The sequence below is a fragment of the Copadichromis virginalis genome, linkage group LG5 (assembly GCF_057382275.1).
Source record: "Copadichromis virginalis isolate Kocher_CV1m ecotype Utaka linkage group LG5, C_Virginalis_male_GT1.1, whole genome shotgun sequence".
NCBI classification, from domain to species: domain Eukaryota; kingdom Metazoa; phylum Chordata; class Actinopteri; order Cichliformes; family Cichlidae; genus Copadichromis; species Copadichromis virginalis.
Window position 1 is genome coordinate 24,973,813 of NC_140622.1, and position 15,382 is coordinate 24,989,194.

The 15,382-nt window shown below is 42.3% G+C and overlaps 2 protein-coding genes across 3 annotated transcripts; one reads left to right on the forward strand and one right to left on the reverse strand.

Moving 5' to 3' along the window:
* The first annotated feature begins 1,185 nt into the window (after positions 1–1,185).
* Positions 1,186–3,925, forward strand: LOC146709805 (uncharacterized). The gene is made up of 5 exons (XM_085456941.1): positions 1,186–1,415; positions 2,032–2,103; positions 2,516–2,579; positions 2,804–2,877; positions 2,964–3,925. Exons 1-5 carry the CDS (start codon positions 1,365–1,367, stop codon positions 3,033–3,035), a joined length of 333 nt encoding a protein of 110 aa, XP_085313067.1. The 5' UTR covers positions 1,186–1,364; the 3' UTR covers positions 3,036–3,925.
* On the reverse strand, positions 3,694–12,340 carry slc45a1 (solute carrier family 45 member 1). 2 transcript variants are annotated; one of them, XM_085456940.1, is made up of 10 exons: positions 12,179–12,340; positions 11,136–11,576; positions 10,934–11,026; positions 9,803–10,027; positions 8,774–9,678; positions 8,517–8,670; positions 8,218–8,394; positions 7,895–8,100; positions 6,135–6,360; positions 3,694–4,957 (listed from the first exon to the last, which is right to left on the reverse strand). In XM_085456940.1, exons 2-10 carry the CDS (start codon positions 11,554–11,556, stop codon positions 4,929–4,931), a joined length of 2,436 nt encoding a protein of 811 aa, XP_085313066.1. In that variant the 5' UTR covers positions 11,557–11,576; positions 12,179–12,340; the 3' UTR covers positions 3,694–4,928. The 2 variants fall into 2 exon arrangements, with proteins under 2 accessions (XP_085313066.1, XP_085313065.1); XM_085456939.1 differs by having other exon boundaries at positions 3,694–6,360.
* Between the last annotated feature and the right edge of the window lie 3,042 nt (positions 12,341–15,382).

The window sequence follows — 15,382 nt, forward strand, 5'->3', positions numbered from 1 at the left end:
CAAGAAGTCTGAAGAACTACTCCTGAAGACTACTTAAGGAAATTAGAAGAAAGCTTGCCCAAGAGAGCTCAGCCCTTGTTGAAGAATAAAGGTGGTCATTACCAAATATTGACTTTCAAGCTTGCTACAGTTGTACAAACTCAGTTTTTGCCAATTTTATTTTAAATATGAGCTCATGCTCGCTCTATATTTTCCCACTAAAAAGGAAGTCTGTATTTTTATTTTTTGACAGTGTAATAAAGGTTACAACTTCATGTGCCAGCTATAAAGGCTTTCACACGGCACACCACACTCTATTACTATCTTTTACAAGCTCACAAATCACATACCACATACAATGTTTAACTGATCTCCCCTCCTAGCTTTGCAATAAATACATACTGAAGCAGATAGCGGTTTGTACATTTTTTTAAAGTACTAATTGATCATCTTCACTGTTTTCAGTAAGAAAAACAAATAAAAAAAACAAAACAAATAAAAATGTCACTATTCATTCAATAGTTCGACGAGACATTCAATTATAAATAGATACAGTCCAAATGCACAGCATTTGTGGAAACAATTAAACTTTCATTTTAGGATGTATGTTAGGCTCTAGGGTTGCGGGGCATAGTGTTGCTGTTTAGATTATAGTTGTGGTCTTAATTAATTAAGATGTGTGTTGAAGTTATTGAAACAGAAGTGACTTTGATCGGGTCTTGTAAAGGAAAAAATGAAAGTGTAAGAACACTCAGGCGTGAGCACATTTCGTTAAAAATGTTAAATATAGAAAGGAGGAGTGGCCGTCTGCTTTCAAGCCCGTCACATTATTCCTTTTTGCATGTAATTTGACACCACATCTCTGCGGAGAAAGAGCGCTGAGACAAAAGATATTGCCCTGGGGTCTTTCTGTGTATGAATAAACTTTTACAATCCATCAACTTGAAACAATATTAATAAATAATACATTCTTGTTGATTATTATAACTTTCACAGTATTCATTCTTCATATTTAAGTGAAAAAACCAAACGCAAAGTGAAGGGCAGTGGGGGGGGGGGGGGGGGAATTATGGTGTAGTGCAGCGCTTTAAAAAAATTGACCAATCAACGGTGAGATAGACCAGAGGTGGGATTCGTTTTCAAGATTGAAAAGATACTCATCCAATCAAACATCCCGGTGGTCGACATTGTCCAATCAGGTGTAGGATGGAGCCGCTGTATCCAACGAGAGTGGATTTTCAACGAGCTCGAGAGAAAAGCGGAGACAGGCAGACATCGTTTCTCTCTCAGCGTCTTTGGACTGTTCACACAGAGGCGAAGAGACGAGAAATAATTATTCTTTAGATCGGGAATATAATTAGCTAAATTAATACACAAAATTAACCATGGCCGACACAGCTGTTGACACAACCGCCACTGCAGAGGTTACAGCCAAGGTGCGTTTCATTCACCTTTTTCTCCCCCTTTCTTTTTTTTTCTCGGCTGAACCGTCGTGTTGAAAGATTTAGAAAACTTGTACAAGTTGTTACAGTGTTTATGTTTCTTTAGCTAACTACGGCTGAACAAGTGAGTTATTTGACGGCAGCAGCAAAGCTTGTAATTAACGTTAGTTCATGTAAGTTAAACCAGCAACTTGTCTTAAATATCACATGGCGAAAGCCATACTTCGTGGAGGCGAGTCATTTAGCAGTTTTCAGCATCGACGACTAATTGCTGTGACTGGAAACTGAAATGTGTGTGATGTGGTTTGACTTAAAAATGTCTTGTTAAGCAGACAAAGCGGCACAAACGGTACAGCTGGTGGAGCGGAGCTGCCGCTGTGGGCGGGAAGCCACAGCACGGTTTACACTGCTGTGTAACTGCGCGGCATGGGGGTGAAAAAGACCAGCATTCCCGCTTAGTTTTAATAAAAGAACACAAAATTAATACCGTTTTCATCGTGTTTTTTTTTCTCAATCCCAGCTCGTAATCAAACTCGGACGTGGGAGTAACATTTGGCACTTAACTCTTTTTCTTAACTGAACATTGATCAAAGGGGCTTTTATTTTGTAGGAGCTGAAAGAGAAGAAAGAGGCAGAAGTGGAAGAAAAGACCGATAACGGGGACGCACCTGCCAATGGCACAGTAAGTTGGAGCCGAGAGAGGCAGCCTCATGGCCTTTTGTCTTAGCGCCCCTCATCATGCAGGTGTCGCTGCACCCGCCTCCCCCCTCCTGTTCAGCTGCTCTCCACACTGTGCTTTGTTTGGGTTGTGAAATGGCAGATGTTCGCTAGCAACCCTCTGGACGTCTCCATTGGTTTTTCTCTACTCTGAGGTTTCCCAGAGCTTGGTAGCTAATCCTCTGGGAGTGTAATAACAGCTCACTACACATTGCCTTTTAAAGAATCCCCAAAGGAGCCTGTACATGCAAGTCTGTGGGAGCATTATCTAAAATATGCTCGGGATGCCTTGTTATTCTGCAAATAATTTGTTTACATAATTGAAGGCCAGTCATTGCATACCCTTACCAGACTGATGTTTCCTCTGCTTCATCCAGAATGGTGCTGAACACAGTGACAAAGTGGAAGAAACCACAGAGGAGGAGCACAAGAATGGGGAAGGTAAGTTAATTTTAAGTGCTACTAGTGTTTTCTGAAAGATTGGAATTGCAACTATATGTGTACTGTATTCAGATTTTACTGATTTGCCCTATAATTATTTCTCTTGTGTGGTACTGACCTCAAAATCTTCCCTTTTTAATACAAGTGAATCTTGATATGTTTAAAAATGAAAATGCGCTGGAAGTGAGGGCTGTAATTTCTGAAGTGACAAACTGTCCTTATAGGGGATGCAGAGGAGGCGCCCCCTGCTGAGGAGACTGATGCACAGCCTGTGAAGCGTGCAGCTGAAGAGGAGGAGGTGGGTTGTCTTTGGGCCTTAAGTATGCAAGTTTTAGTCTTGGTTTTGGCCTTTGCTAATGTGACTCTTCTTCTTTTTTCCATTAGGAAAAGGTGGAGACAAAAAAGCAGAAGACAGAGGAAAATGGGGATTCGAAAGAGGCAGAAGTGGAGGCTTAGGTTTCTGTCCTGCTACTTGTTTGCAGCACTGTCTTACCAGCCTGGTCAACATCGTGTTGTAGAGCTTGTGCTTTTTTGTATCTTTGGAGAGAAATTTCTTTTTGTTTGCTCCCATGTTATCACATTGCACTGGAGTCTTGAAACATAGTGGCCCTGCATCCTTTTTTTTTTTTTTTTTTTTTTTTTTTTTAAATGAAATGTTATTTATTGGTCTTTAAAATGAGCTCTTTTTTTTTCCTACTTGTACAAATCGGGCCATGCCACGAGATCAGTTTTGTTTTTTTGTTTTTTTAAATTTCCTGAGGTTTGATATCAGTATGTTAGAAGCACAATCTCTATTATGTCAGTGCTGACCAGATGATTCATACATACAGGCAGCTGCTCACCTCCAAGGCTCATGTTGACCTCTCAGATACACTTAAAGGACCAAAGATAAGTTTTAAGCAGGGGATAATGGACAGTTGTTAGCATTATTAGTTAAAAGGCATAATATTTTGTGTTTGAGCTGCTACTTAATCTTTGGCTGCCCTGTTAACATAGCAGATGGTGCAAATGAATTAGAGGGGCTCTGTCTTGCACCTCCGTGATTAGATAGTTTGACCCCCCTGATTCCCCCCAAACTTCCCAGTTCAGTGGAGGCAGGATTTTGCAATGTTAATTAACCCCTCTTAAATCTTAAAGCTTTGGTCATTTGTTCTGTATGCATTCCACGCAAGTTTGTACCATTTATACTTTGTTTCTCTTACATTTTCAATGAGTGTTATGTTATGGTTGGGTAGCTCAGTTTTGTGTACAAGACTGCCTTTTTCAGAACCAGAATGACATTCGGTTACTTCAGCCACTGCTTTGTATATTCTGATTAACAAATAAATTGTCTTTTTACTTAAGAATGTCTTTCGTGTGTGTTTATTATCTGTTAATAGCTCATCATCAGTGCTTTCTTTAAAAAACAAAACATGGTTTTATAAGTGGATGATGTCACTTGACCTATTTTTTTCTTAACATGGAAAATGGCTGGCTTAGATGCAGGAAAGAGGAATAATTTCACTTGGTAATGGAAAAGGGTGAACAGAATCAATGGATTACTTTCTTGTATACACTTGCTCCCCCATGTGGTGTAGTTGAGAAGTTCACCCCATCATTAAGGGAAGCTACAACTGACATGGCATGCAACAAAATAATTGACACAGGAGTCAAGCGTGGCAAAAAATGATCATTTTAGTTTTAACTTAACCCTGAATAAAAGTAGCTTTTACAGTAGCACTGCTAATACTGAGCAATAGGTGGTACCATGTAACACAAAAACTGTGTTTTATTTCTTTCCCAAGCAAGCTGCAACAGCATGATCCGCACATTTACTGTTTCCTCAGAAACGTTAGCGTGGCGTGCATCTGGTCAGTCCAGCAGGCTTTGATAGTAGGCAATTACAGACATTCTTCTGGGGCACCTGCATGTTGAGGTGCTCAGTCAGTGGAACCAACACAACGAAAAGCTTGTTTGAAGCCCTGAAATCAGGCTTGGTGCCTGTGTTTGGCTGAACAGACAAAGCGTACCGTTTTGCCATGAAAAAATAAACTGCATGTACCAGTTTAGTGATGTAGATGGCTTCTCGATGATGGAAAAAGGAATGAGGTTTAAAACGTCCAGCTAACAAACGAAAAGTCATCACTATACGTCACTGATGGACTGAGCATAGTGGAGCGGAAGCCTACTACCTTAAGCATGCGCCCTAATGATGACGATAAGCATTCGCCGCCGCTGGCTGTGAACCCCCAGTCTTTTTTTTTTGCTTTTTTAAAATGCTGTCCACCTTCAGGGTTACCCATCATTCACATGAGTCTTCTCTCTGTTTTCTCTTCTTCTGTTTTGTTCGGTTTCCGACTGATTGCTGATTCAGACCCCAGTTTCAACTTCTCCTCTTCCTGATAATGACAAGAATCACTGTCATTATTACAATGGTATGGCCAGGAGTAGGGTAACAGCTCACAGGGCTGTCCATGGCTTAGTGAGGGCCCAGACAAGAATTAGCCACCAGTACACATTTCTCTGTGTTTTTTGTACGAGTACGCGTGTCATCCTATTAGACACTGCTCTATGATGATTAAGTAGTTGACATTGTACTCCTATTTGGACTCTTGATTAAGAGTCACCCAGCACCAAACTGTGAAATTTTGGGGATAGCACACTGGTTAAGTCTCATAATGACTGGATAGTGTGGAAAGTGTTGTTTGTATTTGCTGTTAAAATGTGGAGAATGTGAAAGCCTTCCAGACTGTGATTAGGCATAGTTCGCCTTCACGTGAATATTAAGTATGTGTTTGCTAAATTATGCAATGAGAGCTCTTGAATTAATAAAGAGGAATGAACGGTGAGCCTGAATGGCTACTGGCAGCACATTCAATTAGTCAGAAAATCCTGCCTAAGGTGTAGTATGCTAACTCAGAGAAACAGGCAGGTAGACATTCCCTTGGCCATATGACCAAAACAAAACGTTAACACAGGGCTTTAAGAGATTACACTGCAGCTCATGCAGACGTTAGGCAACTGATAAAAGGAAGAAAAAGAGAGGGAAAGCAGTGGTTAGCTTGCGCATACTGGTAAACACTTCTATCCTAAAAACACCAACAAATGAGCAAGAAAAATGATGCAAGAGTTTGACAGCAAAGAATCAGACACAAGAACGGCTTATCTATACTCACAGGAGTCACTCAGAGTCACACACACATTCAGAGAGGTCACACATTCGTTTGCAAAAGTTAGGAAAAAATGCATGGGCACACACACTGTATGAACACGCTGGTCATGTATAAACAAAGACTGGAGAGGTGGCCAATGTCTGTCTGTCTGTCTGTCTAGCTCTGAGAGGAGCAGTGCTAAATTGGTGTAAAACAATATATGAATCTGTGCTGTACAGTGTGCGGCAGGATTTACAAGTGCGTCTGTCGCACTGTGAAGGTCAACACAGCAGACACTAAAGCAACAGTGCTGTGGAGTGAGTATGTGTGTGCGTGCGGTTGTGTGTGAGGTAAAAATAAATTTGTAAGAGGCTTTTCTAAATGTGCACCAATAGTGGCTGGGTCTCGCTTTCGGGGGGCTCACCCTCAGGGGGGGGCAGCTGGTACACCACGCAGAGAGAGGAGTACAGGCAGCCCACGAATGACATCAGGCTTGCAAAGTACATCACTCCCTGGGCCCCACCCACCAGGGAGGTCAGAGGTCCCATCGCCACAGAGACCAGGATTTGAGCCAGGAAGTACTGGCAGCTGAGCAGAGAGATGTCCACCCCCATCCCTCGTCTGGTCCCTTCCTCCGATGAGCCGCAAAACTGAAAGACACAATTGGTTTAATTACAGTGTGGGAACAGTCTAAGCACTGCAAGCAAGTACTCAGCAAACATGCTAGCTGGAAGGTGATGTTCTAACAGTGGACAAAGCAAGAATGCAAGTCATTTTACAGGAGTGGAGAAATCAAACACTCTTGTCTTTTTTTTTTTTGTAATGAGACTATGTAACTATGAAGACAGCTGCATGATGTCAACTCCATGTAAATCAAGTAGAAAAAAGTTTGTTTGTTTGTTTATTTTTTAAATATGAACCTTTTTAAGTCATTTATGGTTATCTACATGTAAATTCTGCCTCATTTGTGCCATGATGAACTTGGACTGTCACAACCACTGCCTCTTTGCTCCCTGAAGAAAAGCATCCAGAGTAAGAGTTAGGAAATCAACTTATTCTTGTGTTGTATGTATTTTTTTTTAACTCTTAATAAATAAAGATTTCTTTGTTTTGATTTTTGATCTAATTAGTAAACAGATAATACAAAACAATCACTGAAAACAAAATTTCTCTCCAACAATGATATTCAAGGCGCATCTAGGAAGGAAAGTGAGAGTGATTACTATTTTTCAAGTCTTCCTCCCATTGAAACATTTGCTGGGTAAAGCTGTGAAAGACTTTGACAGTATGCTCATTTGTTTTCTTCTGACATCACTAAACTAAATATGAAGCTACAGTCAATGCAAATTATACAAAGCTTTGCTTTAGATAGTGCTGTGGGAAAAAGTCCTAAAATCTGAAAATGGACCTTGAGCACTTTTGGGTCCCTTAACTGGAAGTTAGATTCTAGATGCTTACGCAGGCTTTTATTCTACAACATAAAATACATACCTAAATACTCAACTTCTTCTTCTTTTATCTGTCTCAGAGAAGGCGTTTCCCCAAAAAAATAGCGAAATGAAACTCCAGAACTTAACTTGATCACAGCAAAATATGAGAGCTTTGTGGCATAACAAGTTTATAGTAAAATCTACGCATTTTACAGCTTTTAAAAAATCCTAAACTTTGAGTTAATTGGGAAAAATGATCTCGCTGAACAAAACTCATGTTCATTTCCCAGAAAGGTCGTTTTCTGCAGTAATTCAAAAGGCCTAAAAATTAAATTGGCTCTTTGATGAATGAACCAGGGTGATGCTAATGTCTGGCAAAAAGCACCCAGAAAAGCATTCTACTGTAGAACGTCCAAGAAACAGTGAGACAGCAAATCTGGCGCTATTACTTCCTGCAACTCTAAAGCTTAAAAAAAGCTGCTTCACAACAATAAAGTTTTATTTTTATATTTCAATTTTGTATGATTTGGAATAAAACCTCTAGTTATTCAGCTCAGAGGCAGATTTTATTACCCCCATTATTTAACATTAAGCTAAATTAACTGGCTGATGGCTGTGGCTTCATAGCCATCAAACAAACACGATAATGGTAAGGTGATCATATACATTTTGATCTATTCTTTTACGTTCACACAGGGAAAATATCATCCAGCAACTATAATTAGGTAATTGCTGCACTTATATCGATACTGACCTGAGGGCTCTGGTAGTATTCACACAGCAGAGAGTAAGGCAGCGTACATAAAGAGGAGAAGAGCACCCCGTAGGTGACACAGAGAGAAAGTACCACGTAGAGGTTGGTGGATAGTGTGGCAAGGCCGGTGCCCAAACCAAATGCCAAGTAGGCGAAAAAATATAGCGTGCGAAGAGAGAAACGCTCCTCTAGTTTCTCCAATATGGCTGAAAGTTGAAGAAGGGAAAGCAGAGAGAGGTTCAGCGAATGACGAAGCAGTGCACAAATCCAACCAGGGTAAGGAATCACACCTGCCAGATGTGATGTGATGTGTGAGTACTTACCTGAGTAGAAAGCAGCACTGAATGCATAGATGCACATGCCCCAGCAGCCCATGCTGACACCAGCATTGTAGCGTTGGTAAGCCTCGGAGTCGTGGGGTGCTTTGGGATCTCCTTCAAACACAACCTCCCCCATGAAGTCAGTGTAGAAGAGCAGCATCCCTTCAAAGGACAGCCAGCCTAAAGCACAGATTGAAAAAAAAAATCACGCTTTTATGAAATTAAATGCAAAACAGGTTGATTTTAAGGTTCAGCAGTGTAGAAAAAGAGATACATTTCAATTAAGTTTTTTTTTTACTCACCTAAAAAATGATTAGTGCATAAACTCCGCAAAGAGGGAGGCATCCTGTAGATGGCTATACACAGCAGCTTCATTGACATTTGGGATTCTCCACTCTCCACATTCTCACTTAGATCACTCTCATAGCGCACTCCATTGAGCAAAATGTTTGCAACCTTCATTGGAGGAGAAAAAAAACCCACATGACATCATGTTTAAAAAGCTCTGTTCTGGCTTCTCACAAAACACCTTATGTCAGATTCAAAACATGCGTCTGACCTGCTGGCTGAAAGTCACTGTCCTCCTACGTCCATTCTCCAGCCCAACAATCTGTGTTGCCATGGGCTCTTCCATCAGCGCGAGACTCTGAGGTCGCTTCAGGATGCCAGCCGTGGAGCCCCGGTGTGACCCCGCAGCAGTCTGAGCCCCAGCTGTGACCTGAGATGCTCCGTTAGATTGTGCATCTCCAGCAGGCTGAGGCCCTTCTGCATCTTGTGCGTCCCCAACTGGATGAGACACCACATTGGCCTGGGTCTGTCCTGCACCTGCAGGGTGGTTCCCTGGCCCCTGCATGAGCCCGTCTGGGGGAGGGGAGTCCCCTGGAGGCAGTGGCACAGTGGTGGAGCTGGGGGGCAGAGCTTGTGGTGTCTGCTGGCCTGTGTAGCAGTCTATGAGCACACTGTCGATATATGAGGTTCCTAATGAAGAGGCAAACTCATTAATGCCAGTGAGAGAGCTGTCCCTACTAATAAAGCTGCCATACTTTGGAGTGAGGGGGCTTAGGGGCGATATGGGGCTATTGAGGCCCGCACAAAGACGCGCACTTGCACTGCAAGAATGGGCCAAGGGGTCAGGATTACATGGGTGAGACTTTGAGAAATTGTAGCTGTAGAGACCGTCCTCGTCTTCCTCATCTAGTCCCAAATCTGGTCCAGGGTGGACGGGTGGGGAGGGGGGAAGAGGGAGGCTAGGGCTTTTCAGGCTGTTTTTGCTTGAGTTCTTGTTCGGCTGGCTCTTCGGTAAGGGCCGTTCAGGGATGCTCATTAGAGTCATGGTTGTGGCGATCACCAAAGTGATGCTCGTAAACAGGTATATGACCCGGAGTTGACCTCCCATTGACCTTCCAAACTGTGTCTGGTCCCAGTTGATGCCACCTACAATGTAGCCAAATCCACCTCCTAGACCTGAGTAGAGAAATGAAACCACAAAATACTTGTAAAGCTAAATTTCTACTGTTTTCTGCTAAATTATCTCAAAAGGACATATGTTACAGCTTCAGCTTTCCCTGCTACAGAACTATTTTCCTACCTGCCAGTAACGCATGGATGTTCAGTCCCCGATCTTGGTCCTCTGGGCTGCACACATCCATCATATAAGCATGGCTTGGGTTGTCAGCTGAATCAGCACTGAAGTCCATTAGAACCACACCACACACTGTCAGGACTATTCCCCACTTGTGATTTGATGCTGTGTCAGCCAGGACACTCCCAATATCCCGTCCATTGAGAACCAGAGTAAGACCAATCAGTGCTCCTACAATGCAGAGCAGAGGAAGTGACAAAAAATTAACATGAGCACCAAAGCTAGATGAACTAGATGAGAGCTAGATGAAGGCGGAAGACCTGAATGTCTCCTGAACTCTGGGTTTTCCAATTTTTTGATGTAGAGCATAACAAATGGTTACATGTTTTTACTGGCTGTGTATAATCTTTGGCCATCAAAATGATGTGGCTATAAATTTAAAATAAAATTGTGATCTTGCAGTCAATATGGAGAAACAGTACAAGTTCCCAGGTGGATTGATTCTGAATTACATTCGACACAGAGACACAGCCAGTTATAACCACTGAATCTGAACTGTCTGGGAGTTTACTTGAGCTCTTTACTGAAAACCAGATGAAGAGTTGTGCCTTATGGTGGGATGTTTTTCACAGTGGTTTTATTTAAAATGTATCTGAGATGTTGTATGTCACACTGTACTAGCATGGCATGTATACAGTGTAACAGAAAAGCAGTAGACTGAGTAGGTATGTGTATAAGTTCCCCTGTGTTATGCAACCACACTTAGGTGCTTAGGTGGAGCACATGCATTTTGGTGAACCTGTGGCCAAGTTCCTATCTATGGTCTTTAGTTATGATTATCCAACCATGGTTTTATTTGAGCATTTTACAGGAATGAACTGCTTATTGATTGAGCTGCATCAGAGGAAATGCAGGATTTGCTTTGAGGCCACAACTGCTATGATTTTGACCATTCTTCTAAATAACAGCAATAAGAAACATGTTGTAATGCACTTCACAAAAGTGCTAACATTTGAGGTAACTATACCATATAATTGCAGATTATTTACCATTTGATCAACACTGTCACTTGCAAGCTACGCAGCTTCACATAATTGCATTTCAAAAACACTATGGTACTGCTTTAATTCGTCTTACCTATTGCCAAGGCGAAAATAAAAGGTCGTCTTCGCCCAAACCGGGATGTGCAACGATCACTCCATGCTCCTATGAGAGGCTGAACGAGGAATCCTTCAAGTCAAAACGAAATACAAAGTTAGAATCCATGCAACTAGGATTCTTATTATACATTACATATGCCTGTACAGCAGCTAGTCGTCTACCTCTGCTGCTTACTTACCGAGAATGGGGCTAATAAACCACACCAAGCTGTAGAATTGATCAGGCAGGCCCATCTGTAAAAGCACTGGAGTCACATAAGCTGTTTCCATGGCGTAGCTGAATTCAATCCCGAACAAGATGCAGCCATTGAAGAGCAGCTCCTGGAAGGTACGTCTCGGGGGAAGCTCACTGAGGTCCAACTGGTCCAGGGGACAAGGTGTGTTGGGTGGCGGAGGAGGCGAAGGTCTTATCAGCTTCCTCCGCTTTGGCTGTCTTTGGAAGTTGTTGGCTCTGTGACTGAGGTGCCGAGTGGTGGAAGTTGGAAAGCTGGCAGTTTTGGGAAGTGAGCTCCTCCAGATACCTTCCTGAGCTGTGGAAAACCTCCCTCCTGGACTGGCCAAGAGGGGGTCACTGGGGGTGCCCATTCCTGGAGATGACATCTCTCTCAAGCCAGCAGCAACTGGAACATATTAAAGGGTGATACCAATGATGAATTACAAGTCAGACATGCGCAAAAGTTTGTTTGGACTTGATTCAAGATCAGCACGGACTAGCACAGCATTAACTTGGTGCTGCTAATGGTTATGTAGTGCAACCAAAAGGACACTGCAGTCATGTGCAGACACCGTCGGTGGGCACGACGCACTGCAACCAGTGCGCATGCTGTGCGCAAAGCCCATGTGCTCTGCGTGGCTGACTACAGCAGTGTACTATGCGGCAGCGCTCATGACGCCTGTTTCCATTTTAATTTTTCATGTAGGAAGCTCAAACAGGACACAATGTAAGCGGTGTGGATGTCAATGACGGCTTTCAGGACATTCACAAGGATAACGCATCATTGTCGCTCACATTTAATAGAAATACTTGACTGATAGCCTGCCGACCCAGAGCCTTTTTTGCTTTTTTTTTTTTGTTTTAAGAGACATGATCCTCGATTTTTTCTTCTGTTTGCAATAGACTCTTAAGGTGACGATTAGGCGATCTACTGTGTAAGAGGATGCACAGAAATATAAATAAATAAATAAAAAGCGTGCACATTACGACGTGAAAGAGGATAATTACCTTTTCGGGGCGGCTCGTCATTTATTGCGGCATACTGTGTAGATAACCACAGCAACCTTTGTGATGTATAGAAACCGTAGTATGAATTACAGGAGTCATGATTGTTTTTTTGTTTTCCTTTGATGCAGTCATCCCCCCGCTCTCTCCTTCGTCCCTTCTCCTTTCCCCTCTCCTCATCCCCCCCTATCTGTCCCCCTCCCTTCGCGTCTTCCTCCCCGTCTCTCCCGTGACGTCACGCCCCTCCCTGCAACATCAGCACAGAGGACCCATCTATCTGCATACAGCACTACTCCAGTATGAGCCTAGTACTTAGCAGCAATATTAATGTAATAATTATATTCCAAATTCAGGTAAACGGGTTTAATAAATTGCACTCCTTTTTCTTTTATAGGAAAAGAAATTCACACCTTTATTTTATCATATTGGTTAATCTTTGTTTAATTATGCATTCTTGAACTACTTTTTTATGTCTTTCCTGCTTTTTAACTGAAACTTTGACTTGCTAGATAGTTTTTATTTTATTCAACTGTGACTTTTCCGATAAGAAAGCAGCAGGAAATTCGAAATAACCAACACATATAAATGCAGACAGCTCGGCTTTTTTCAGTTTTCTGTGTGCATCGTGAATGTGGTTGTATACTATTTTCCTGTCCACGATGTTTGTGCAGATATTTCGCTTTTTTTTTTTTTCAGTCAGATAGTCAAATGGTGTTGCATTGCTTCCTGTCCCTATAGCATGTATCCACAGCACATCAGGGTGTGGCCCATTGTGTGCACTGCCTTTTTAGTATGACATGTTTATGAAGGCTTCACGTTGGGTAATACATGTGACACACCCACCAGAGCTAGAGTGAAATCCTAGGCTACATCAAAGAGTGTTGCATGCCCTTTCACACTGTGTCTGTAAAACATGTCTTTCAGTCTAGAAAATGTGCAACACCCCCCCCCCCCCCCCCCCCCCCCCAAGGTGCTGCTGGCACAGTTAGACCCCTCATTAGCAGTGAGTGAGAGGACTGTGTTAAAGGAAAGGTCAAATGGCTACAGAACCTTTTGCTAGGATACACGTAGAGCTGTCATATCAAGAATACTCAGGTAAACTGTAGCTGGCCTAAAGTCTTGTGCAAATTCACACTTTTTTGCATTATGCCATTTGAAAATGCATGTTTTGTAAAACAGTACTTGTTCTGCATGAGCAGTCCCACCTGGATTAGATGTTTGGCACTGACAGAGGGAAATAACAGCAGGTGGGGGTTTCAGTTTGGTGTGTCGTTGAGGCCGCTCCCAGATCAGCAGGTGGATGTAAGGCTGCTTTCTTTAACAGCTCCTTCAAGATTTAAGGAGTCGACCGCCCTTTATTTAAAATGGCAGCACGAAAGATAGCTCTGGTCCCTGCAGAAATACTAAAGTGGTTTTAGGGCCACCTCTGATAACAGGCTCATTATGTCTAATTGACTTGTAGCAGGTTAATCTGGCCTGCAGGATGTTCACCTTGGTACATGAGAGATGGAAACACCCCCGTAGGTATAGTGTATTAAATTTATTGTTACTGAGGTTGATATCTTTTTAATGAAATGGTTTCTATTTGGAGAACTGGTTAGATTGAATGCTGATTTATTTATATAATCATTTCCCAGCAACAGTTGTTTGAAGTTGGTTTATATTGTAAGCTAAAGATCTTAAAAGAGAGAAAGAACCCCCAATGACCCAATGAGCAAATAATTGGCAACAGCAGGAAGGAAGAACTTTTTTTTAACAGGAAGACCTTCAGCAGAACAGACTTAGGCAGGGGCAGCCATCTGCCTTGACCAGCCTGAGCAGTGAGCAGAATGAGACCGCAAATATTATACATCTTACACACATCCCATTGATATAGAAACAGATTTTTTTTGTTTAAGGTAGCAAGTAACATAGTCAGTGATGTCTCATAACACAATGAAGTAGAAAGAATAGAAAATGTTACTGTCCTGGTCACAAGAGAGAACATTCTGAAAAGAATAATATTTTTTCTCTACATTTAAGACATGAGCAACCGAGAAATATACAGAGGAAAAAGGTTTTGTTACATTGTGTAATTGGGCTGATCTACAGTAAGTAGAGAAACAATTTTCTTCTAAAAATCAGTAAAATAAGCAGCAGAAAGTGAAGACAACAGTATCTTAAATGTGTACATAGGAATTTAATCATTTCAGATTTTTTTTCCCACCTTTGTCAAAAGTATCTCTGCAGTGGGGTCGACCACATCAGCCAAGACCCCAGGTGCAGGCTCTGCAAAGATGTCCTTTGGACAATCTAGCACATAACAGTAGGGCGCAAGATGCCAGCAAGCAGGGGATACATGGAACACCATAAGCAAGTGTCTGGCATAGTATACAAAAACATCTGTGCCGAATATGGTCTCGAAGTCTGGAGGTCAAAATAGCACATCCCCCTAGGGTGGTTGAGAATGACCGAGTTAAGATCCTGTGTGACTTCCAGATACAAAGGGACAAACTGGTGATGAGTATCTAATCACACGTGGCAGAGGAAGAGGGCTATAGTGCTAGATGTAGCTATACCAAGTGATAGCAACATCAGGAAGAAGAAACATGAGAAGCTCGAGAAATACCAGAGATGAGAGAAGAGCTCGAAAAGATGTGGAGGGTGAAGGCAACAGTGGTCCCGGTGGTAATCTGAGCACTCAGACAGGAAGCCCCAAACTGGGCGGGTGGCTCCAGCAGATCCCAGGAACGACATCGGAGATCTCTGTTCACAAGGGTAGAGGACAGATAAAGACTACCCACGGGGCCTGAGGTGATTTCAGATGGAGTGGCACAACTTGCTGTGGAGTTAATAGAAAACAGAAGGCTGGGACATGGGATGAACTTAAAGAGCTATAAAATGGATATATAATCGAGCGAAGAGAGTAAACAGAGACCATGCAATAAAATCCCACCTTTGAGCTCACCTGTGCTGAACCTTACACAACATATAGATATTACCACGACTGTAAGCACAGAGCATGGGGTCAGCTTAAAATTGTTCCGCACATGCTTCACATGTGCATCAACAGATATCTTAAAACAACAACTACTACACCGTGTTACAAAAAAACAGAAAGAAAGAAAAAAAGCTGCTTGTAGTACTCTCTGCACGTGCTGAAAGCGACTCGTAGCACGCCCCTTGATTGGTTGTGTTTTCAGTTCCAGTTGAATATGATTGGAGGTT